We start from the raw sequence: 23861 nt of genomic DNA, 5'->3' as shown, positions 1-23861 counted from the left end.
CTGAGATGCACATTAACCAGGTTAATTTAACCGGCACCACAGAATGGTCTCATGTCTTAATGTTTCGTAATTGATCAATTCAGTACCACAGCCATATACAGGACAAAAATACTAGAGATTGCAGATGTATGCACTCTTCAGATTTCTCATTACTGTAGAAGGGCCCTGCAAAATTAAAACAAAATGCAACAAGGAAAATATTTGAAGTTGTGATTATAGACAATCTTAAGTTTTACCTTTTAACTAAGTTTTGTTTCATACAAATAAACCTTCCAAAAATACCTCAAATTCTGGCATATGTCTATGATACAATATGTACAAATAAAATACCAGAATGGTTAATTTTTTTATTGCTAGAATTTTTATTTGGTTAAGGGATTTATACAGAACTGTATAAAAGGGGTGTGGAAACTGGTTAGAAGAAGCGAGTGTTAACTTCTACTCGCCTTAGAAGCCAGGTTATACTGCATTTTAAACTTCACATCAACGAAGGCATCTCCCTGCTGGGCAAAGCAAACATGCCCAAAACAGGACAGAAGAGTGATGGTGAAACAGACTAGACAACGTAGGAAAGGATTCCATTTTGCAAAAGCTCTCACTGACTTGAATACTTCCAGAGAACAATTCTTTGAATGGGATATTTATAATTTTACAAAGTCACATAAAACTAACTATGAACATTTGTCCAGATAGCCAATATCAATAGACCATCAGTGTATTTCACAGTCCACTAAATTATTATTCAAATGACCAAAGAAAAATGAGATCTGCATTACATTTGTGGCCAATGAAACTATTTGTATAAAGTCAAATTGTCCCTGATCTGGCCTGTGGAAGAATACATGTTTACAAAATGTATGTTCCAGAGAAAGTTTCTCAATATTATGGGCTTCAAGTTTAGATTCATAATATTTATAGTATGAACATATTAACATGTCCACAACCAGAAGAGAACATTTGTTTCAAGGTCAAAGCAGTATCTATAGCAAATAAAATGTATATTGCACTCATCAGTAATAAAAAAAATATACGGTAGTACAATCTTACCCTGCACCTGGCCCTTTGTCCCTCTTTGAATGACAAGAATACACAGTCATCTAAGGTCCCAAGAAATGTGAACATTCACACAGCAAGGAAGCTGCATGCAAGTTCTCTTTATTGTAGGTTTTCCAATCCTATTTGAAACTTTGCAGCACAAAGAGGCTTGTTTAGAAACAGACTGCTTTTGGTCATGGATGGACTAATAAGCGGAACAATATTAGAAGGAAGAAACTGGGAGTGTCAGAAGCCCTGTTAAAAATGACCCCAATGATCAGTCAGGGAGATCATTATTGCACTTGTGAGCCTGCCAGGTACCTGCAAGATAGGGGTGCAAACTATTTTGTCATGATGGCAACCAGCAGCAGCTTCAGGGGACAAGCCTGATTTAAACTCAGTCAATTAAAATGTTCCAGTAGTTTCCCCTCTTGTAGCCACCATCCTCCTACAAATTATAACCTTAGATGCAACAAAGTTAAAAGGAAACAAACTGGGTGATAAGTAGCTACCCTACCTAGTGCATGCAGGTCATACAATTATTCTTATGAGCTCAGAATGTTAAAAAAATAAAAAACCCAATAACTCTGACTCTCTCCTTCTTAAAATGAAAGCCCTCTGTAGGGTGGCATAAGAAATGATGCCTTGCATCTGCCTCATTTTCAACTCAAAATTCCATTCCTGGATGCACTGGCAATTTAAATTCCAAGTGGAAACTGAAATACCCTCTGCTTCCACTGACTATCCCGCATTTTTATGGTTTACAAACCAGTGTGGTTATCAACACATCCCTGAAAACACACTTCCCCTAAAATATGCATAATTTATTCTATTTCAAATATTTACAAGCAGAAAAGGCCTATCTTTAAAAGACAGATTTCTTCTGGCTCTATATAAAGTGCAGCTCTCTAATTTAAGGCAAATTTATGTGAAATATAAAACATGGGTTTGTCTATATGTACACATGTTCCAATTTAAACACAAGAACACACCCCTTCAAAAAGGGAAAACGCTAGGTGAGAATTCCTAATGTAGTTTGAGTTTACGATCTTCCTGGAATTTGAAGGAACTTCCTAACATTATGCCATAAATAAAACTTTTAAAAATCTTTAAATATATTCAAAGAATTGCAAATTAAAAAGGTGGCAACATGTATATTAAGTTAGCTCCATTGGGCAAAGTGAAGGCATAGCTTTTGCAGTTTTCAGTTGCCATAATAAAGTTCATCAATACTGCATTTCTAAATATGTATGCTATACACCTAAAGCTAATCTCAGTTCTGGTAATGAGTATTTTTCATCCCCATCTGTATCAAATTCCTTAAAACTCTGTGGCTCTGATATTGCTGAGCCAACCAGAGTTTGGAGATTTTCATAAGATAGCTTTCCATTGATGCCTTGATTGGTCTTTTCAAACAAATCCTGAAGATCTGCAAGAAGGACAAACAGTTTTAAGGGGCATGCACTTTAATTACACGATGATACAGTTCAAGCTTCTGTTTCTGTTTTACTACATTATATGGTTCCTTACAAGCCTGGAAAGCTAAACAAGGTATTAGAAGATGTTCTTTGTATATATACACACAGTAGGTTAAACACAAGCTGTAAGTCAGTAACGATGAGAATTCAGAAAGCAAGTGCAAGCTCTGTTGAAGGTGTATAGATTGTATTTAGTTGAAACCCACTTAGCAAGTTTGAACACAAAAGAATTGAATTGCTATTTCTAGTGATACCTATATGTCACTCCCCCAACCAACCATTGATAAAAAGTATGTAGACCCACAAAAGCTTATGCCTACTGAAATTAAATTTGTTAGTCTTTAAAGTGCTACAGAATTTTTTTTTTTTTTTTTTTTTAAATGTAGACTTAGTTTACCTCCCATGACAGAAGCCTTTGAACGGAAGTTTCTACACTTGTGATGTAGATTATATGGAGGGACAAGTGTTTCCATTATTCTCTGCACATTTTCTAAAGCTAAAATATTACTTTTGCCAATTTAAGAGTTGGAACAAATGGTTTCTGGATAGAACTATTTCATCTTACACTATAGCCTGAGCTATTTTCTACGTCTCTGCTCCAATTTCCTCCTGCTTCCTTGACACCTTTCACTCCTGCTCACTGATCCCCTTTCCCCCCCTCACTCTGCTTTATGTATCTTGCATGATTCCTATTTCATGCAAGGGGTGACTGTTTTGAGTGTAAGTGCCCCCTCTCCTCCAAATCACTAAGCCTATCTTCTTCCATCTATCCTTCCTTCTGTTGGATTTGTCAACAGTTTCTATACATTCCCTTTCCAGAACGACTGTCCTATATTCTGTCTCAGCTATGTTATATCAACAATTCAAGGTCTGCTAGTCTGCACTTACAGGAAGCATTTATGAAAATCAAAAGCAAACCTAAAACAAATATATACCTTTTATGGTGGCAATTCCTGGTAATGACAAGCGTCTTGGGTGTCCACTTCTCTCCATGTTGCCTTCAACTGATCTCAAAGAAAGTCTTGGAAGATTTGTAGGCTTTGATATAGCAGTCTGCCCTTTTTCATCTGTTTGAAGTTATTTTACGCAAGTTTTTTAAAATTTTAACAATTAAAATCAAGAGCAATGGATAGGGACAATATAGTCCAGTGATACAAAGACAACATCTTTTTGCCTTACAAAAACTAGGTTCAAATATACTATGGGGTGGTTTGCTAGTTTCACCATATAGCAAAATCTTGCTGAATCTCGGTAGTAGTAAGGAGACCCACTAGAGATTTAACTTTGAGAAATAGCAAGTAAGCAAACAAGCCATCATGTAGGATCTCTCACCTAAGTATATTTTGTAAGACAATGATGTAGTATTAATACTTCATGCTATACTAGAAAATGTACATTATTACACTTTGTAAAAAGACTGAACGCTTAGTAGTACGAGTACACTTCAAGGCATAAGCAGCTCTCTAGCTGAGGGGGGTTAAAGAACAAGATTTCCTAATGGGTAGATACCGTAACTGCCCACTTCAGGGTTTTTCTTGTACCTTCCTATGGTACAAAGTTTTGTTGGAGATAGACCATTAGTCTGATTTGGCATGGCAATTCGTAGGTCCGTCTCATTATCGCTCTAGTCTCTTCCATCTTTCCCAGAAGTGGGGTGAGAACCTTTTTTGGAAGGAACTGTCAAGTTTGCCAATTAGCCAGATGAGAACTAACAAGGTTCCACCTACAGTAAAGAGTGGACATTTGACATATTTTTGGTATTACTCAGTCCTGGAATAGCAGAGATACTGAAGTTCAGTTCAGAATTGAGGTACACTAGCAGAGCTGTAACTCTTGGCATTATGCTAAACTTTCAGAAGCATTAACATTAATTGAAAAAGCGGAACACTTAATTTGACTACTGAGCACCAATCAGCATGAAAATAATAAAATGACTTCATGATTGTTTAACAGACCTTGCTAAGTGTACCATTTCATGCCTGTATGCTTCTACACATTTACTTACATAAATGGGAATGCTACCTGGCAAAAGTTATGGGGTCCTAAGCACCGGGGGAAACCTCACTTAATTTCTCTAAGATATATTTTGAACTCTACGCAAAAGTTCTGTTTTAGTATCATCAATTTCTTACTATTTTAAAGAACATGAATGTTCCTTGACCAAGATCTTAAGAAAATACTAATTATTCACCTTTGTTACTTATTCTTTGAATTATACAAAAGTTCTTCAGATTTATGTGATGTTACTATACAATATTCTGACCTTTTTTTGACGCCTCAAGAGATCTTTCATTTTCTGGCTTGCTTGTGAGAGCATTGATTAGCTGAAGCTTCTCCCTTAGTTTCGATACCTGAGGATCTACAGTTTCTATTTTCTGCGCAAAGCAACAGGAAAACATTTCTTAAGAACAACATTTATTCACCAAGTACAGCACAGCAGGTAAAGAGAATTCACTTTACAACAGATCTGTATACTTTTGAGTAACTCTACATAGTTCCAAGCCACGTAAGTTTTAGTTGATTAAGAAGATATATTAATCTTCAGGGAACTCTATCCCATCCAAGTTCACTCCTGTGCAACACATTAGTCTAATATCAGAACTTGAATCTAAAAGAACAGGCAAAAAATACTTTTCTTGCATTATTTGTTTCTTAACAAAAAACTTTTCCCCAATGCTTTACCACTGTTTTGTATCTAAATGTAAGGTGCCTACTGTTGATATAAAGCTTTCATTTACTACAGTTTCCCAATGAAACTGGAAGTAAGCTTTTGACACATTAGTGAAGCTACACAGCACTGCTTCAACTGCTTATTTTCTAGGTGTCTGTGCAGCACCGATTGCCTTGGTGGGATGCAGGAGTTATTACTAAATCCCTGTCAAATGAATTGAAAATACCCAGACCTCTTCCTAGAGGTCATTTGTTACACATGGGCCCTATTTTCTCATAGTGAACACAGGATTTAAGTTATGCACTAAAACCCAACCACCACACTACTGTTGAACTTGGGGTCATGTTTGTAAGTTACATCAATTCATTGAATCTTAGGACACCTTAGAAATTATTTCATCCACATGAACTCCTTTTAAGGGTATCTAAGTTAAGTTTTACCACTGGCCCTTTCAAACTTTTTGCTCAATCAATCCATTCTCTGGCCCTTACTTCTCAGGCTGAACAAGTCAGCCAAGATTATATAAAAGTTACCTTCAGTAACCCTGTTTTTGTATTTTTTCCTCAGCAAGTACCACTCAGATGATCACAGGATTTTTTTTTTTTTAAACAAGTGCACAAGCATTTCTTATGCACCCATCCACCCTATTTATATACTGAATACAAAGAAATGTACTGTTTTCCAGAAATAATTACTCCCACCCACAACAGTTCAGTCACTGTTAATGAATCAGACTCTTTTGTTTGTCTATTAGAGATGCAGTTAGTCCTTAGCGTTTGTTACTAGAGGGGGAAGGCTTTCACTGTGCCAAAAAACCTGCCACATTTATTCTGATCCCTATTAGTAAGGAGGTCCTCTGCCAAGACTCTCTGCCAGCCCCTGGCTCCTCAAAGTCTCGCTCAATGCACCTTCAGTTGCAATATTACTGTTGAGTGCAGCTATCTTGGTAAGTTACAGAAGGAGATGTAGTCACTGGAGGCCTGGATCCTGCAGCTTTTACAGAAGATTTCAAGATGGTTGGGTCTTACCCTATTATTAGTTTTACTTCCAACTTAACTCATTTCCTGCACACAAAATATTGTGGGGGAAGTTCCTTTGCTACCTCATTGTCTTTGAAAGCATGGCTGTGTTTATACTGAGGCAGCGGACCGCCAGATCGATCTTTCTGGATTGATTGAGCGGTCAGTTTAGACCTGCTCAATCAATCAGGAAGTTGACTGAGTAAATCCACCCCCTGCGTCGACGGGAACTCTGCGTAGTTTGCGTAATTCCCGTCGACTGCTGCCGAATCGGAAGGTAAATGTAAACCAGCCCTCAGTATTAGTATGAGAGTGACCCAAATAAATGTGACTTAAAAAAAATAATGACAATCTACACTGATTTTAGTTTCCTCTATTTACCTTTGCACTCTGTGCTTTCTCTGCAGCAGTTTCATTCTCTGGCTGATCCTGGTTTTCCACTTTTGGGGAGGGAGTTATATCACCCACCTGAAGAAAGAGGAGTACTAGAGCTTAGACATTTGCTTAAATTCTTCCGTAATGAATTTGCTTCCTTCAAACTGGGCATGCATGTAGCAGTAAAACAGAATCCAATTTACAACAAATGTACACCAGAACCACACTAATAGTCCTAAAAATTAATTTCAGCACTGAAATTTATCTGCATGACTTAATGTTGAGATTCATACAACAAAATTCCTACACATTATAGCATCACCATATTCCCTTACTGTGTAGTATACACCTAGAAAACCCTATCACAGAGGCAGTCTAAAGGTAGCAGCATACAGGGAATGGCCCATATATGTAATGGGCTGGTGGAAGAATTGTCTGAGTTTCACCACACAAATGCACACAACTTCGGATACCTGAACAGCAGCTGAAGCTTCCCACTTCCTTTTAAAGTATTGGGCCCCTCAAAGCATCATCTTGGCAAAATTTCCTTTACGTTAGACCACCTCCAACGTAGTGAAAGATCTTCCTAGTCTCTTGCAGAGCTGGGAATGCTGCACAGGAAGCCCCCCCAGCCACTCAAGTACCCTAACAAGGCAAGCTGGCGCCCACCATCACTGAGCACTTACCGCACTAGTGGACAAATTCTCTCTGTTTTCCAGCTTATTCACAGCAACCACATAGTTTTCTAACAATGCAACCCTTCGAGTTACATTACTGATCGCTGTATCCACACTTAGAAGCCTTAGATCACTGAGCTTCTGGTACACCACTAAGGAAGCATTTATCTCCTCTAAAGTAGTGTGCAGGAACTGGTTATCCTGAAATAAAAAAAGAACAAGTTGTGTTATCCTGCTAGGACTGTTTGGAAACACTGCCATGGCATTACTGCACTTAATTGGTGCAATTACTCAGATCCACACAAACTGCTTTGTATTTGGAAATGCCTGACAGTCAGGAAGACTAGAGTCAGTCACTTTAGCCTTTGCTGTTTGAAAACGGGATTTCCTAGTGCTAAAACTCATTGCTGACAATGAATACTGATTACAACAGGTACCATGGAATTAACTGAAGTGTGCATTAACCTAATTTTTCCAGTGCAAGCTACTTTAGGCACAATACCAATTACTGTATTAGCCAAAATCTTAAGCACTAGGCATTGTAGCATACAAGGTTTACTTCTGAAGTTGGCACGGTTTGTATATATCGGTTTCACTCCCATCCCAAGGTTAATTCCATCTAGTTGTATATACAATTGAGTCATTTTTCTGAAGCCGTATTTCTGTACTTTACCATCTTCAGAATGACTCATCATCTGCCTCTCCCTCTTTTGCTCAAGCTGACAGGCAAGTACCTGACATTACAGCCAGGTTCTATTTTAAGTCCTTAACTCATTAGTCACAATCCTACAACATACACACACCTCTAACTTGTTCAACCACTTATTAAGCCTTCGCAGTCCACTCATTTACACTGTACACCTAGTAAAGCTATGCAAAATGCCACTTAAGGAAGCACTATAAAGATCCATCCACAATTACATGCAGAAACACTACTATGGGAAAACATTACAGGAAGATCACTACAACCATGCATTTGGCTTATGTGGATTCTATTCAAGTTGAACCTTGACACGAACATACTTTATAGTCTCATATACAATATTGAAGAATACAAGGGAAAATATTAATTGTACTTTTTGCCAGTTGCAATGCTGCTGGCATTTAAAAGCAAAGCAAGAAATACCTGTTTACAATTCTCTGTCTGATTTCTATTGCTAATTCTTGGCGTGACTGTGGAGGAAAGTGAAGATATCAGTTTTTCTCCATTCTCTTTAGTGTATTCATTCTGACAAAAGAAACAGAAGTTAGATGTAATATATTTGTTAATGTATGAAATTCTTGATGGTAGGCAGAGATTGTAGACATAACTTTGGCTATTACACTAAAGCCATTTGCAAGAGTCCATATTTTGAACCATATTTGGGTTGTACATGCAATATTTTAAGGATACTAGTACAAAGTACAGAGTATACAATTTCTGTTCTGTCAAACAGGCAGGGTCCAGACTTAAGTTTCATTAAAATAGCAGCCAAACATCAGCCATTTCCCCCTTCACATGCAGTATTCAAAGTACACATCCATGAAACATACATTTCAGCGAAGAAAAATTAAGACTGAACTACTTAGTTTCTTGGAATCAGCACCAATGATTTTCCAATACATAGCACAAGGAATTCCTGTTTGTCAATGTTAAAAAGAGTTAACTCTGCTATAAAAGAAAAATAGTATTGGGAGAAGTGAACAAATCAATCAGCACTATGGTGTTATTGAAATGTTTCCTTCTACAGCAAGGCAAGTTAGTTTACAAACATCCATTCCCATTGTCGCAGAAAGATTGAACATTTAACAGTAAATTAAGATTTTAGATAGCTGAATCTTTAGAGAGTTTCAGCTGATATTAGTGAACATGTATTTCCTGTGTATGCACCTTGATTTGGGCAAAAGGCTTCTTCACCTCAGCACACTCCCAACACAACCGCAATCTCCCCCCCCCTCAAGTTGTGCTGAGAGCCACCATCAGTTGTACTTTGCAGCATGTAGGAGGGGTAAAGTCCTCCTGAGAGTCCACGCCTACAATGGGAAAGCAGTATTTCTGGCCTTGCAAACCAATGGAGGTAACCAGAGATTTTGGCCTCAAGAAAATATGCTCTCATTCCTGTAGAGTAGATGCCACATGAGGACTATTAGTTATTATATTACTGTACTTGCCAGCATCTTGCAGAGATCTTTAACCATTTATTAAATTTCAACTTATACAGCACTTGGTAGAATTCACATTAAGCTTTACTACAGATTATGTAGCTAATATTTAACACTGTTCAATTAGTACTGCCCTTACCATATCATTTTGGAGCCTTTCTGTGGTTTTCTTGTGTTCTTCAATTGCTGCCTGCATAGCCTCAACATCATGAGCAACACTGGTTAGAGTGCTACCTATCGTAGCTACGCTCTGAAAATAGAAATAGCAACTTTCTAAATTTCAGCTGAGCTCAACTACAGAATCCGAAAGACCAACTTGCAAAACAATGTTTTGTTAATGAAACACCACACAGCCAGACAGATTGCTAGAATTAGTTTTTGCTCAAAATGTTTCGATGCAAACAAGGAAGATTAATATAACCTCCATCCACATGTATTCTTCCATTTTTACATGGGTGACTTAAGGGGAAGGACAAGGGCATGCTCATCCTGAAGTATTGGATGCATTCCTGGGCTGTTAAGAGTACTTAGATGAAAAAATAACTTGTAATTTTTTCCATATGCAGTTTTAATATCAGCATCCTTACCAAATATGTACTACTAATCTTTGCTTTTAAGGCCTATCACGGCCTGTTCTCCCTTGTACCTTATCAAGATGTTGACCATACCTCCACTCTGCCAAGGATCCCAACCTTTATCACCCACTTGTTAGATTTTCAAACCAGCAACTCTGTGCTTTTCTCATGCAGCTTCTCATGCATAGGAACTCCCCATAAACATCCACTAAGGCACCTCATTATCCTCCTTCGACTCTCCTCCGTAGCAATGCCTATAGGAAACTTGGCAATAGTCAGTCAACAGGTGTGCTATGACCACTGTTTTTCATAATGACCAGTCTCATTGTTTCCTTGGTGTCAGCCTTCCGTAGCCACCCATTGTCTATCTTACGTAGAATGTAAGGCCTTTCCCTGAAGAGTTATTTTATGTTTGTACAGCACCTAGCACTATGGTGTCCTGATCCACAACTGGGGCTTCTAGGTGCTACTGAAATACACAATTTCATGATCAGAGAACACATACCTAAACCGTCTGTTCCATTTTTACATGCTCTCCTCCATCATCAGTACACCAATGGAATCTACCCAAATGCATCTTCCAACCTCCTATGACTAAAGCCCTGCACGGAGATACAAATGTGGATCCGCATCCGCCCCAATCAGCTTACCTCTGTCTGTCATCCACAGTCTAGTCATCCACACCTGCATGCACCCGCAGCTCTGGGGTCCCAATCTGCTGTTTGGAAGCCAGCCCGGCTGCAGCCTCTGCCACTGATCACCTGTTCGAGGGTCAGCTCCTCCAGGCAGCTGCTCAACAGCTGATTGGTAGTAGACAGGGGAGCCCCACGGAACAGCTGATCAGTGGGAGGCAGGGGACTCCTGCGGAACAGCTGATCAACAGTCAGCCCCTACCCCTATCTCAAAGGTGGGGAATTAGCCTCAAAGGCTATGAGCTGCAGACAGCTGCTTCCCTGCCTTTGAGATCAGCATCCGATCCATCACCCACAATAAAAGGGCCCTCGGATACAAAGTGGGCATCCGCAGATTTGCAAGGCTCTACCTATGACCTTCTTTTTGCCCAACCAAAACAGGGATGGTACACAAGCAGAGCCTCCCTCAGTTTCCTCCTCTTGTAAATCACAATACAAGCACAGAGGAGACATCCTCTCCCACCTTTATGGAAATCAGGACTCCAGCTGTCCTGTTGCAGCAATACTGCCTTGCCTTCACCACCTACCCCCAAGCAGTTGCCCTTCTGCAGGAGGAACTCTGACACAGTAAAAAAAATTCTTCAGACTTGTTTAACAGTATATTTAAAGACTCCCCATTGCTTTCAGATACATTAACTACAATGGAGGAGGAGGCTTAAAAATACTTTAAAATCCAATTGAGGGTAGTAGCAGTTTCCCTAGCAAACAAGCCAATTCCCATACAGAAAATTAAGCAGCTCCACATATGCTTCTTTTCCGCAAGAGCATTCAAAAGCCATCCTTTCACCTAAGCACTGCAGCAGTCTTGAGTGATCTAATGTGCTGCAATGTATGCACAGCAAAGGGTGAAGGACACCAAGCTTTAAGGTTAGAATGTCACCACTTTGTAGTTGTCAAACCTAACAACTATTTAAACAATTTTATTTAACTCCCTGAAGTGTTTTTCCAGGACTTAAAAAAAAGAGTATTTTTTAAATAAAGGCATAATATACTTCCTGGAAAGATTCCAACTTTACTTTCATTACACTGCACTTATCAACTGAAAGAGTGAAAATGGATGCCACCATTTCTAATTCCAACCCTAAGCTACAGTAATAGTACCATTCATGAGCCCAGTTCAGCCCCCAAGTTCCATAATACTGCCAGCAGGGCCTTCAAATTTAGTGAGATGTGGCCAAAGATGATTTGTTCCAATATGAAATGCAGCCTTGTCATTCAGCTCAAAATGGAGCATTGTGTGCTGGAACCTGTAGCTCTATAGATCACAAGTCTATATTAAAGTTGGTAATGAGGAATCCAGGGAGACTGCAATCTTCTGTCTTATGCAAACTAGATGCAGCCCAGCAGTCGACGGGGGTTACGCAAGTTTTTTGCATACTTTGCGTAACTCCCGTCGACTGCTGCCGAATCTCACAGGTAAGTTTAGACAGGACCCCCGTCTCCTGATCGTGGCAAAATAGGTGATGAGCAAGGACTATTCTCCTCTTCCCCTTCTTCCCCACTCCCTACACCTACTTCTAGCCTCAATTAAATAAACAGAGCCCCTACAATGTAACCAACCATGCTATGCCAATTTTTCTTCATATTCATTTGCTTGTATGTTGTATCCCTATCTCCAACCTTTATTCTGGATTCGTAGTTTGTAAGACCTCCAGTGAGAGGCTGTCAGCACCATGGGGCTTCAAGCCTCATTTGTAGCCTTTAGGTACTCCCATAATATAAACATTTGCTTCTAACAAAACTGCCAATTCGGACCTTCGAAAAGTTTGGGAAACCACTTGCTTCATCCAGGAAACAAGCCAGCTCCTCTTTTTGAAAGAAACCCACTATAGTAGTTAACAGAAGTCCATGTACAGTTAACCCCTTGAAAGACCAGCTAAATGGAAACAAGTGTATCTGTTGCCTGGAAATATTCTCTACACGCTGAACCCTGCTCTACAAGACCTCTGACCACAAGAGGAGTGTGTGTGCTACTTTTAAAGAGTTAAAAATAGGGCAAATTTAAAATAAAAAGTAGTTGAGATAGTTTTGCATTGTGTAATTCCAAAGACACTTTTACTGATCAATTTTAATTTTGTCAGCTAATAGCTTTATAAAAACCATTAACATAAAATGCAAGATATGTAACTCGGAAATTCTGATTACTTTGTGTACACTGATGGCTTTTCATAATGAATTTCATTATGCATATACTGAAAACACAACACCCTGAAGGCTCACATTGTTCTTTCAGTCTATTGGATAAATGATTCCTACTTTAAGTTTCTGCTCTTCTAAGTATTAATATAAAAATAAACCACACAGAGAATTACATTACTTTTGAAGTTTAAAGTTTTCCAACAAAAGATCGGTTTCCATTTTCTACCAAAGAAAGCTAAATGAAATATTGATTCAGGATTGTAAAGGTTATAAAACAAAGCCAAGCCTTTCATGTATGTCTCATGTGGATGGAGGAAGATTACCCAACCAAAAGCAGGATAACATATATAAAACCAACATAAAAAGTACCTATTTCATGGGAGATATATTTCTAGTGTTGCCGATTAGAACGTGTCTACAGAATTCTCGATCCATCATGTGCTAGTTTACATTAAGTAAGGATTAATGAGCTTGACACTATGTGAACTTAACTAAAGGTGCTCCACTGAAATGAACACCAGCTAACAGTATTTCATAGAGGCATAAGATCTTTGAGAGATTCTTGTAGTTACTGCGGTTTGACAATTTTCCAAATGTTTCTGCAATTTGCTGCAGGTTAGAGTTAGGGTGATGTTTTACCAACAGCCATATTTGCTACAATACTTACCTTCTGAAGTTCTTCTACGGTAACAGGAAGGGTAATCAAATCAGCAGCAGACTTGATGTTGGCCTTGAGGTGATTTACTGCTGTTGTCAAGAACAATATCTAAAAACAGAGAAGTACTTAGAATTAGTAAACCCAATAAGGTTCTTTATTTCAATCTTCCTCACCCCTAATGACTGTTACTTTAATTTATGACTGACATTAAACACAAGCAACTGCTTGAGGCCATATGTTTTTCTTGGAAATGCATAGAATCCATAACCCAACTAGTCTTTACTACCAGGGAGTTCTGGGACAGCTGATGTTTCTAACTTTAACTCTTTCTCACAAAACAAAAAGCAAGAACTTAAATCAGCATGGGCCCAGCAAGTTACAGGAAAACCCTTACCGCAAACCTCAGAATTTGCAAAAGAATCTGTGGTGTACGTATCAGTATAGTTTCACTCTTTAGACTGCTTTTGTTTGTATGGATTGCTACCCTCCTCTACTATTCAGAACATCTCAGTTCACCATCTGTACAATGGGGATAACAGCCCTGCCCTACCCCACAGGGGTGTTGAGAAGATAAACACATTAAAAACTGTAAGGGGCTCTGATTCTAGTGTAACAAGGGCCAAATAACAAAGAAAGACTACACTGAACACAATTAATACTGTAAATTGGCCTATATAAAGAGCTCTGTTACACGAGATCAGTACTACCCCTTACAAATGGAGCGAAGTTTTAAACAGAATGTAAGAGTCATAGGGACTGTACATTTGTTTTAAACAAAGTTTTCTGATTTGTAAGAATAACAAAATTACCTAAGCAACAATCTTTTAAAAGCAGGAAATGCACTCTCAACCCTGTTGATTAGCATGCTTATTCACTCTCTCTGGTACAGCAAAATACTCCACTTTCTTGCCTGTCCCTCCCTTAATATATGCTTCAAACACCTACATAAGCTGGGGGCTACAAATGTAACCCACTGAAAAACCAAGTTATGAAAGCAGAACTAAATTTGTGCAAAATAGTCTAGCTCAAAAATTACAAATAATGCACCAGAAGTTGAGTTATTAAAATGATGAGTAATTCAAATGACCTTATAATATGATCTATGCAAGTTACAAAGTTGTCAATGAGCAAATTAAAGTAAAAAGACCGGTAACTTGTGATCACTTGCTAAAAACGCCATTTTAAAAGCAGTTTACACTGCTCTGCAGTTTAAGTGAACAAAGTACAAAGTCCTTCCATTTGACAACTCAATTGTTAAACAGATTAATTCAGCTTACTCCTGTAAAAATATATGCAGCTTTCTGAGCTAAGAAAAGGCACAGAGACTGGTTTAGCAGTAGGCTGGCCTTGACAGAAATTAGTAAATATCTTGGTGGTCTCCCAGTGGGCAGTTAGGCTGACTCTCAGACTGGCCTGAAGTGACCAGCTACTAAATAATTGGAAACCTGGAAGTAATTAATGCCAAAGGGCCAGATTTAAGGTATTTAGGTGTCTAAGGATGCAGACAGATGGACATTTTTTTAATTCAATTTTTTAAATGTTCACCTAGCTGCATCCTTAGGCACCTAAATGCCGTAAAAAATCTGACTCAAAGTAATGATTTTATCCAATACGCAATTGTTTTTGAAAACAGTTTCACAGAATCTAAACTTCCATCTTCCCAGCAAAAGGTATCATATCTTCACTAAGATTCCTATCTGCGAGTTTTAATTAATAATTTATTATTAAAATTAGATAAAACTCAAAGGTTCAGCTCCTCAGCTGGTGTAGCTCAATTGAAGTCAAAGGCATTAAGCCAGTTTACAATTTACACCACTGAGAACCTGACTCAAAAGTTTTCTAGCATGTTATACATAGGGCCTTACCAAATTCATAGTCCATTCTGTTCAATTTCATGGCCATAGGATATGAAAATTAGTCAATTTCACATTTTCCGATGTTTACATCTGAAATTTCAGGGTGTTGTAACCATGGGGGTCCCAACCCAAAAGGAGGTTGTGGGGGAGGGAGGGAGGTTTTGCGAAGGTTTGTTGTAGGTGGGTTGCAGGATTGCTACTCTCACTTCCATGCTGCCTTCAGAGCTGAGCTCTGAAGCTGGGGGCTCCTAGCTGCTAGTCCCAGCCAGTGGCAGATACGCACAGGCCCACAGATCAGACTCGCCTCTATGTACTTTCCCTGGCTGCAGAAAGTTCCTAGCCTGCTGCAGCACACAAGTGAGACTCTCACTTCTGCATTGCCTCTGGAGATGGGTCTCATCTCCCACAGAGAGAAGCTGTGCAGGGGAAGAGCAAGTCCTGTCCCTCCCCCCACCTCCAGCACCACCAGGACTAGCAACTAGGAGACCCGGCTGGGGCACTCTCAGCAGCACTGAGGAAATGGATTTCATGGAGAAGGGTTTATTTCATTGTCCGTGACACTTTTTTCAGATGTATAACTAGCGCCCTAATTACTAACAGAAGCACTGAATTCTTTATTTGCCTTTGCAATACCTAAACCTCAATCTATCTCCAGTTTATGGTATCTTTCATCCCTCCACCTTCTGATGTAATTAGGTATTCTAATTCCTACTTCACATACCCTCTTCCCCCACCCTCCAGGTTGGGGCTGCCCTCATGTCAGGTATTTAGAGAGAAATTGTGACAAAGATAATTGTACTAAGATAGCCTAAAATTGAAATTGCTTTGTCTCTTTTAAACTTTTTCTCCCAGATGAATGATATTCAGTCACTATTTTTGATCCATTATAACGTACTATGGTCGAGATTTTCAAAGCTGATGAACTAAGGCATTTTGCCATACATTTGCCATGAAATATACAAGGAGTTGTGTCTGAATCCCTTATTCAGCTTTGAAAATTTCAACCTACATCTACATAACTTCTCATTTTAAGTCTTCAGAGAAATGCTTGCTAGTGTGCTTGTAAGTATCTCACAGTTCATTTTCATTCTTAGTCGACTGTGTTTACACTTCTGTGTTTACACTTCATATGAAAGACAAGAAGGCAAAGTTGATTTAAACCACTGAAAACATTTCACAAAATATTTTTCATTAAACATTTGTCCTTATTACCTGTTTATTGATCTCAGTGATATTTATCCAAATTTTATTTAGTCCCATGTCTCCAGTCTCAATTTTCTCAAGGTGCTTTTGCTTATCAAGCAGATCTTCATTTAACTTGGGGATCTCTTGGAATGATGTTTTTTGATTAGACTCCACTAAAAAAGAAATGAAAAATAACTGAGTAATCCACCAAAACAGACTTAAGAAGTGCAAGTTGTACAAGATAAAATACAAGTTGTAACCAGTGACATCTACAGTAGTTGGGGGAACATTGAGGATTACATAGTAGAGAATGCTACTTGCATATATTCAGTATCAACTAAGCAATAGAGTGTTGATTTAAATTGATGGCTCCTGGACCAACAGTATTTACTAGGTTTGGCACTTTACAGTACCTTCATATTATGGTTATTTCTGATAATCTTTAGAATCTCTTCCATTAGTCCAATCATTTTGTACTATTTTCTTTATGACATCACAGTTGGGAACATATAAAATAACTGATATAATAAAGAAACAGTGCAAAATGACTAAGTGATGAGAATGTCCAATAATTGTACTCTCTCAGAAGCAGCACATGAAATGAACCCCAATGCCCATTTCAAATATACAGAGCGACTGCTGACCATGAAGAAAATTCCAAAGAGAGTAGGGTTATTTCCTGTCACTTGAAGGAACTTTAAAGTATTGAACAGAGTAAGCTCCCTGTATAAAAAAAAAATGTACTTACTTTTAAAATTCACTTATTCTTTTTACATAACTGCACCCAAATAAAACAATGTAAAACTTTAGCGCCTACAAGTCAAAGCATGAAGGGGCATAGGAATAATTAGCATATCTGTCATACATAAATACCTTACAACACTGGCTACAACAGTGCTATGCCAACACCTGTTCTCACTTTCAGGTGACATTGAAAAGAAGAAGAGGGCAGCATTCTCTCCCATAAACATAAACAAACTTGTTCAGACAATTGCTAAGACAAACAAGAAACAGGATGAGTGGACTTGTATGAGGTGAATTGAAAAATATTTGTTTCTCTTTTTTTACAGTGCAAAAAATCATGACTTTTAAAAATCTAGTTAATTTGTTTTGCATTATCGCATTCATTAACTGCAATTAATTGACAGCCCTAAAACAAACAGTAACAAGATACTTCTGTATTTCTTGCCATGGGAAGGTTTAAATACTCCGATTTTTCAGCAATGTCCCTTTGGGGGAGAAAAGGGGGAAGCTTAGTTGTTTGAGGAAAGGTTCATAAAGTGAATAATTGCTTGAGGGAAATCTATACACAACAGGGATGTCACTTGATTGCGCTGCAGCTGACTCAACCTTGGATGAGTGAACAAAGCAAGGCTGATAATCAGCAGAATGCCTCATATATACCTAAATTCCTTTAAGTACAGAATTAACAACCTAACATAAGTTTTAAATACAAGAGATGAAGATAAATAATGAGAGAAAAATGGATTCTGATGTGAATATTTAAATGAAAGTATGAATTACAGGTTTCAGAAAAATACACACAAAAGCCACCATTGCTCTAAAGCAATACATAACCTACAGCATTCAAAGATATGAAAAAAGTTGAGTTTGTTTAAAGCAGCCAAGAGTACGCCTCTGATTTTTTCCACTATGTTCACGTTTTATTTCTAAGAAACATGTACAAATCTCCATAAAAACCAAATAGAGAGCCGAGGCTCTGACCTGGTCTATCCCAACCTAGTCTTGTGGCAATCTGAAGCACAGGATAGTATGTTACATTATGCACAGCTTACCTTCTCACAACAAACAGCTATTACCCAATTTAAGAAAGGTTAACAAACTTACTAGTTCGAAATTTTTCCTTTAGTGCATCCAGGTCTTCCTTGAGGGCAACCTGCATCCATACTAAACCAACACAAGCTACCACACAAGCAGCCAGAATGACAAAAGCACACAGTGGATAACAGAACTTGCAGCATCGCAGGTATTCTCCCCTGAATAAAAACAAAAAAGAAATTGATCATGAATCTGCAGTGGGACATGTACAGCTATACTCAAGGAAGATTTCAAGTCAACTTAACAGACATTCTAAAAAAACAGGGATAAGAATCAATGCAGTGCATTTCCAAGAATAAAAACATTGATTAGTGGGACAAGTGATAATCCTGTTTAAATAGTATTCACAGTACAATGTATCCCCAAGACTGAAAACATGCTTCCTCCAGCCTCAGTATAATTGTCATGCTTCTGTTTCTAAAGTTTCCTTCTTTATTACAACAGAGTTACAATGCAAAATTCAAGTGTAATTTTTTGGAAAGTAATGTAGACTTAAGCAAAGGATAGGACTTGACCAATTTTTATGACAGTAGATATTTTTTAGAGTATTGTAATCCTGACTAAATTTTCATTACAAATTTTTTTAAGTTATTGTTGGAGGATCTTCAATTTAACTGCAGAATTTACCAGCAAAAGTATTTCCTCTATGCCTAGTATAATTGCAACACTATGCATCAATTCATCTCCAAATTTAACTATTAATGCATATGTGCGTATACTGTTAATCGTTCAATCTGTAATCACGCTCTTTATCCTTTGTGGACATTTAACATGCAGTAAGCTGCCACATACATGGAACAAAATACAGAAGAAGCTATTTCAAATCTATTTCTACTAGTTGTATGAAGATTTATTCCTTCATACAGAACACCACAATTTGTTTAAGAAAGCGTTTCTCAAGATCACTTTGCCCTTACTGACCTTTGCAAAACAAAAGATTCTAAAAATATATTAAACAAGTTACTTTAGAAGAACTAAGGATCAATTTGTAACAAAGAGACTATCATCAGACTACCTGGTAACAATCTTGTAAAGTTAGCTACTGTGGTCATCCAGTAAGGTTGAAATGGAAGACAACCAGGGAAGGACAGAGGAATGTTTTTCCTCAGAAGAAGAAACAGATGATCATTCCCTGAGCATTAACAAAGTAGAGTGTAATCTACAACTACAGTGGTTGGTGCATCAGAAACACCCAAGACAGAAATCTCTCTGACAGAAGGGATTCATTCATCCAGAAACCAGATAGCTAGGTGTGTGACTAATCTGCCCAGTGGGTGCAGAAGTGCCAGATTCCAGGCAGAACAGTTTTTTAAAATGGGGAGAAGCCAGTGGCAGTGTTACATATCAACACCAGTAATTCAGGAAACTGAAGAGTTCAGTCTTGGAAGTAAATTTAAGTTAGAAAACCAGTCAGTGCCTGTGAGAGCGCTTTATCTGAAGTGTCACCAGCCAGACATGGGTAATGAGTTATGCATGGATACAAAAAACAGTATAATATGGACAAGTGGAAGAAAAGTGGGGATGGATGAAGGTTATTAGAGGCAGCCTAACCTTTCAGAAAGAAGAAATTATGCAGGAAGAATGGTCTCTGCCTTAACTACGAGGAAACCAGGCTGCTGACAATCAAGACTTATTGTGTGTTTGAGAAGAGAAAAGGGACACGAAGAAGGGGTCAAAACTAGAAACCAAGGAGCACTCCTGTTTATGAGGGAGAGAAAACATGCAACTGAAATCTCTGATGCAAAGTGGAACATCCGCCTTCATGTGTTCAGACAGAAGTAGTAGTAACTAGGACTAGGTTGGGGTAGGGCAGATGCGAAAAGCGAACAGCAAACTCAAAAGGGCAACAGTAGTGTGACAACAACAGAGAGAGAAAAAAAGGGGGTTTATGCACCAGTTTGTTCCTCATGTCAGAGCCTCATGAAACGAGGCGCTCAGGCCAAGTTACCCTCCCGGCCCATAGCCAGCCTCTCCCCCACATAGCCGGTATCTTCCAGCTCCCCGTAACACCGCCCATACACTGCAGGCCGTAACCTGGACCCCCTCCCAACGGTACCGCCACTTCCTCCCCCCTTACATCCCTTCCGTGCCCCCATAAGCCACCGACACCCCCTGCTCCCAGCCACACCCGACCTAGAGCGCCCAAAAGGCCCTTCAGAGCCCCTCGCCGCACCAATACCACAGGCCAACTCAGCCCCCCACGCCGCCGGCCGGGGCTCACTTGGCGAAGCGGGAGCGGCTGCCCGGCGCTCCGAACTCGTCCTCGTCGCCCTCGGAGCTGGACTCGGAGTCGGAGGCGGGCGGCTCGGTGCGGAGCAGCCGGTGGCCCGAGCCTTTCTTGGGCGGCTTCTTCCGCCGACCGTCGCCGGCCAGGCCGATGAGCGCGTTCAGCTCCTTGCGCTTCTTCATCCTCTTCTGCGGGGTGAGCGGGGCCCCGGCGGCGGCGGCGGGCGCCGGGAGCTGGTACCCGACCCCCAACACCGCCGCCGGGCCCCGGCTCTCCAGCTTGGGGGGTGGGGGGACGGCTTCCGGGCCCGCACGAGCAGCCCCCCCGGCAGAGGGGCCTCGGGCAGGAGACGGGGTCCGAGCGCGGCCGGCTGAGGGCGGGGTCTCCCCGGCCCGAGAAGGGAGGCGGAGGCGGGCTCGGCCTCTCCCTGGCCGGCGGGTCGGTCTCCGGGTCTCCGGGCCCCGCCCTCAGCGGGGCCTCGCGCCGCGGGGCCGCTGCCGCCGCGTCCTGCCCGCCGCCGCCTGGGCCATGGCTGCTGCGGCTGCTCCCCCTCAGAGGGGGCGGCTCGCGGCGGCTACTGCCGCTCCGCGTCCCTCAGGGCCCGCCCCCTGCCACCTGCCAGTAAGAGCCGCTCCCATTGGCCAGCGGCGCAGAGCTCGCCCCGCCCGGCCCGGGTGGGAGGGGGAGTCATTAAAGGGCCAGCAGCAAGCGGCTGGGAGCGCGAGAGCGCTGCAGGTTCGAGTCCTGCTCGCGGCAGGCCCGTGTGGTCTCGCCCAGCGGCCGGGCTGCCCGCTGTTGGATGGGACTCAGGGTTGGCCACCGTAACCAAGGGCAATGCACAGCAGCATGGGGGGTTGTTCTCCTGTGGCTGGATAGTCCCATATGAGGATGACATCTAGGGTGTTCTCAGGTGGCCATGTAGTCCCATGCAATGACAGCAGCATGGATGTGCGCATGTCGCTGCATGGTCCAATGCCATGATGACATCACAGCATCACGTGTTTCCTGCTGTATCTGTATAGCCAGGAGCAAAATCATGATCAGATGTCCTACAGGGATATGCAGGCGCCCACTGACGACTTGGCAGGATGCCTGGCCTTCGTTGGATCCGTTCTTCACATCTGCCTTCCTCAAAGCACGTGCAAACTATATGGGTAGTTGCTCTCCATCCCGATCTCTCTGTGGCCATGGCTTTAAAATTATCCATATACATGCTGCCTGATGTGAGTTTCTGCTTAAGGATCTCTTTGATGCATTTCCATTGGCCACCCCTTCTGCAGTTTCCGAGCTTCAGCTCACCATCGGAAACTTTTTTCGGGAGTCTGTCACCACCCATTCTGAGAACTCAACCTCTCCGTCTAAGCTGAGGGTTGATGATCATTGCCTAAACGCTGGTTGTTTTTGGTCTTTCAAGGATGTTAATGTTTGAGACTTTGTCTCGTCAGTGGACCGTCACAACAGAGCAGAGACAGCACATGTGAAATTTGGGAAGATAGGACTCAGTCTACCTCCTACCACAAAAATCTCTCCCTAGAGCTAGGAGCCCATCAACAGGGCTCAATGGTATAGTTTGGCACGACTTCCACAGCTGATTATGCTACATCTCATTGAATTACTGTCAGTGCTGTACCTGCTCTGTGGCTAAATGGAGGGCTTCAGTCTCAGCCTGCAATGAGGCTTTGCTTGCCTAGGCTAAACTCAGATGCCCCCAAAGCAACGCATGATTTCTAAAGTGAATTAGATTTAAAGCCTTTCAAAGCAGCAGGTAGATACAGGCCAAAGTTAGTTATTGGGTGACCTTTCACTTGCACTCGAGCAGACGTTGCTCATAAGAAGTACATAGCTACATGATTTTTTAATCTTTTCTCTTAGCTACCACTATGAATAATTACAAGATAAGAGCTCAGTCTAGGAATTTCTTTAGCAAATGTAAAGCAAGCAAGAGGAGGCATTTCTTTATGCAGTGTATAGTTACTGCAGCAGGATGTCAGTATAGCAAACACGGGCTAGATTTAAATAAACAAGGGCTTGACGGTGTTTTAACTGATAATAGCATTTGCAGCTGTTCAAGCTAGATGATAAAGTAATCAAAGTTTATGGCTTCAGAGAGAAACGTGAATAACAACCTACAGGAGACAAGAAGGGTTTTTTCCCCTCTGTATATGTTGCTTTGAGGATGTGTGTGTGCACACATGCAGGGGGTGGGCAGGTGTGTGGCATATGGAAGTATGCCTTTTTCTGAAGCATCAATTACTAGCCATTGGTGAAGTACATGAGCCCATGATCTGTTCTGATTGGGAAGGAGGTAGAAAACCAGACTAGATGAAGCTGGGCTTTGTCATGTGTGGCAAATCCTGTGTTCTTTGGATGTAGACGTTTGGGAATTAACATAGGAAGCATCACAATGATAAACAGATGCTGTGTATCGTACACATGAAATATCTGCAATCCAATTTTGAGGGTCTTGCAGGTTATTCCCATTATGAAAAGAAATAGGTGATGGAGTCAGATATTTCTTGTCCTTTTTTCCTGAACACAATAAGAATGATCCAAACCTCTTTCTGGTCAGCACTTTACCCAAAAGTTCTCTGTCTCTCAGCTTTTCTGTGGCTGTGTCTGGTGCTTCCTTGCGGCTTTCTGTGTCTCTGGTGGTGTTTCCAGTTTGTATCTGTGCGCACAGACACACATAGAGCTCTGGCAAACAATAGTCAGCAAAACTCCTCTGCCCACATAGCTCAGTTTCTGATTGGCCCTGTGTGTGATCTGTATTTTGGGTCCTACAACATCGCACACCGAGTGCCCCAAAACGGAGGCATCCATGAATAGCAATCATTTTTGAAAATATTGGCTATAATGCTTGAACCTGCCAGTGCAATCTTAATTTGGCTTCCTTATGTGGATGGGTTGGGATACAGTCTTTAATTACATTATGGCATGCTCATTTTTTCCCAGGGCCCGTGGCTCATTCTGTGCACAGGATGGGTGGCACTCAATTAATGAGCAGCAACTGAACATTTCTTTTCACCCTCATTGAACAAGGTAGGTCACTCAGCGGGGCTGATTTTCCACTACCACGCACCCTGTGCAGTTATGGACACCCGTGCGACGTGAGTGTCATTTGTGGCCTTACCTGCAGCTATAGGGAACAGAAAAGACAGGTGAGGTTGTCACTCTGCACTCTTTCCCTCATAAATTATGTTTCCACAAGGCTGTGCTGGCTGGGTTCTTGTCCCTCCAATAAAAGCTCTCATGATTTGCCAGCCTCTGAGACTCTGCCTCTTTGCACAGCATTG

The 23861-nt window shown here is 40.7% G+C and overlaps 1 protein-coding gene across 1 annotated transcript; it reads right to left on the bottom strand.

Moving 5' to 3' along the window:
* Positions 1–342: 342 nt before the first annotated feature.
* EFCAB14 (EF-hand calcium binding domain 14) lies at positions 343–21150 on the bottom strand. Its single transcript, XM_067567845.1, has 11 exons — positions 20563–21150; positions 18351–18499; positions 16530–16675; positions 13471–13569; positions 9537–9647; positions 8382–8483; positions 7265–7456; positions 6585–6671; positions 4777–4888; positions 3449–3580; positions 343–2464 (listed from the first exon to the last, which is right to left on the bottom strand). The coding sequence occupies exons 1-11, from the start codon at positions 20748–20750 to the stop codon at positions 2289–2291; spliced, it is 1494 nt and encodes a 497-aa protein (XP_067423946.1). The 5' UTR covers positions 20751–21150; the 3' UTR covers positions 343–2288.
* Positions 21151–23861: the final 2711 nt, after the last annotated feature.

The sequence above is a fragment of the Emydura macquarii genome, unplaced genomic scaffold, assembly GCF_026122565.2.
Source record: "Emydura macquarii macquarii isolate MOO-44397 ecotype Brisbane River unplaced genomic scaffold, CSIRO-AGI_Emac_v2 contig_2805, whole genome shotgun sequence".
Taxonomy (NCBI): Eukaryota; Metazoa; Chordata; order Testudines; family Chelidae; genus Emydura; species Emydura macquarii.
The sequence above is the reverse complement of the archived record's forward strand: the minus strand, read 5'-3'. Positions and strand labels throughout refer to the sequence as shown.

What these genes read in the sequence shown, in the direction of transcription:
- EFCAB14 (XM_067567845.1), bottom strand. Translation starts at nt 20,750, where the DNA reads ATGAAGAAGCGCAAGGAGCTGAACGCGCTCATCGGCCTGGCCGGCGAC. An exon ending in CCGTAGAAGAACTTCAGAAG is followed by an intron (nt 9,648 to 13,470) that starts GTAAGTATTGTA and finishes TTCTATTTTCAG; the next exon opens with AGCGTAGCTACGATAGGTAG. An exon ending in AAAGGCTCCAAAATGATATG is followed by an intron (nt 8,484 to 9,536) that starts GTAAGGGCAGTA and finishes TTCTTTTGTCAG; the next exon opens with AATGAATACACTAAAGAGAA.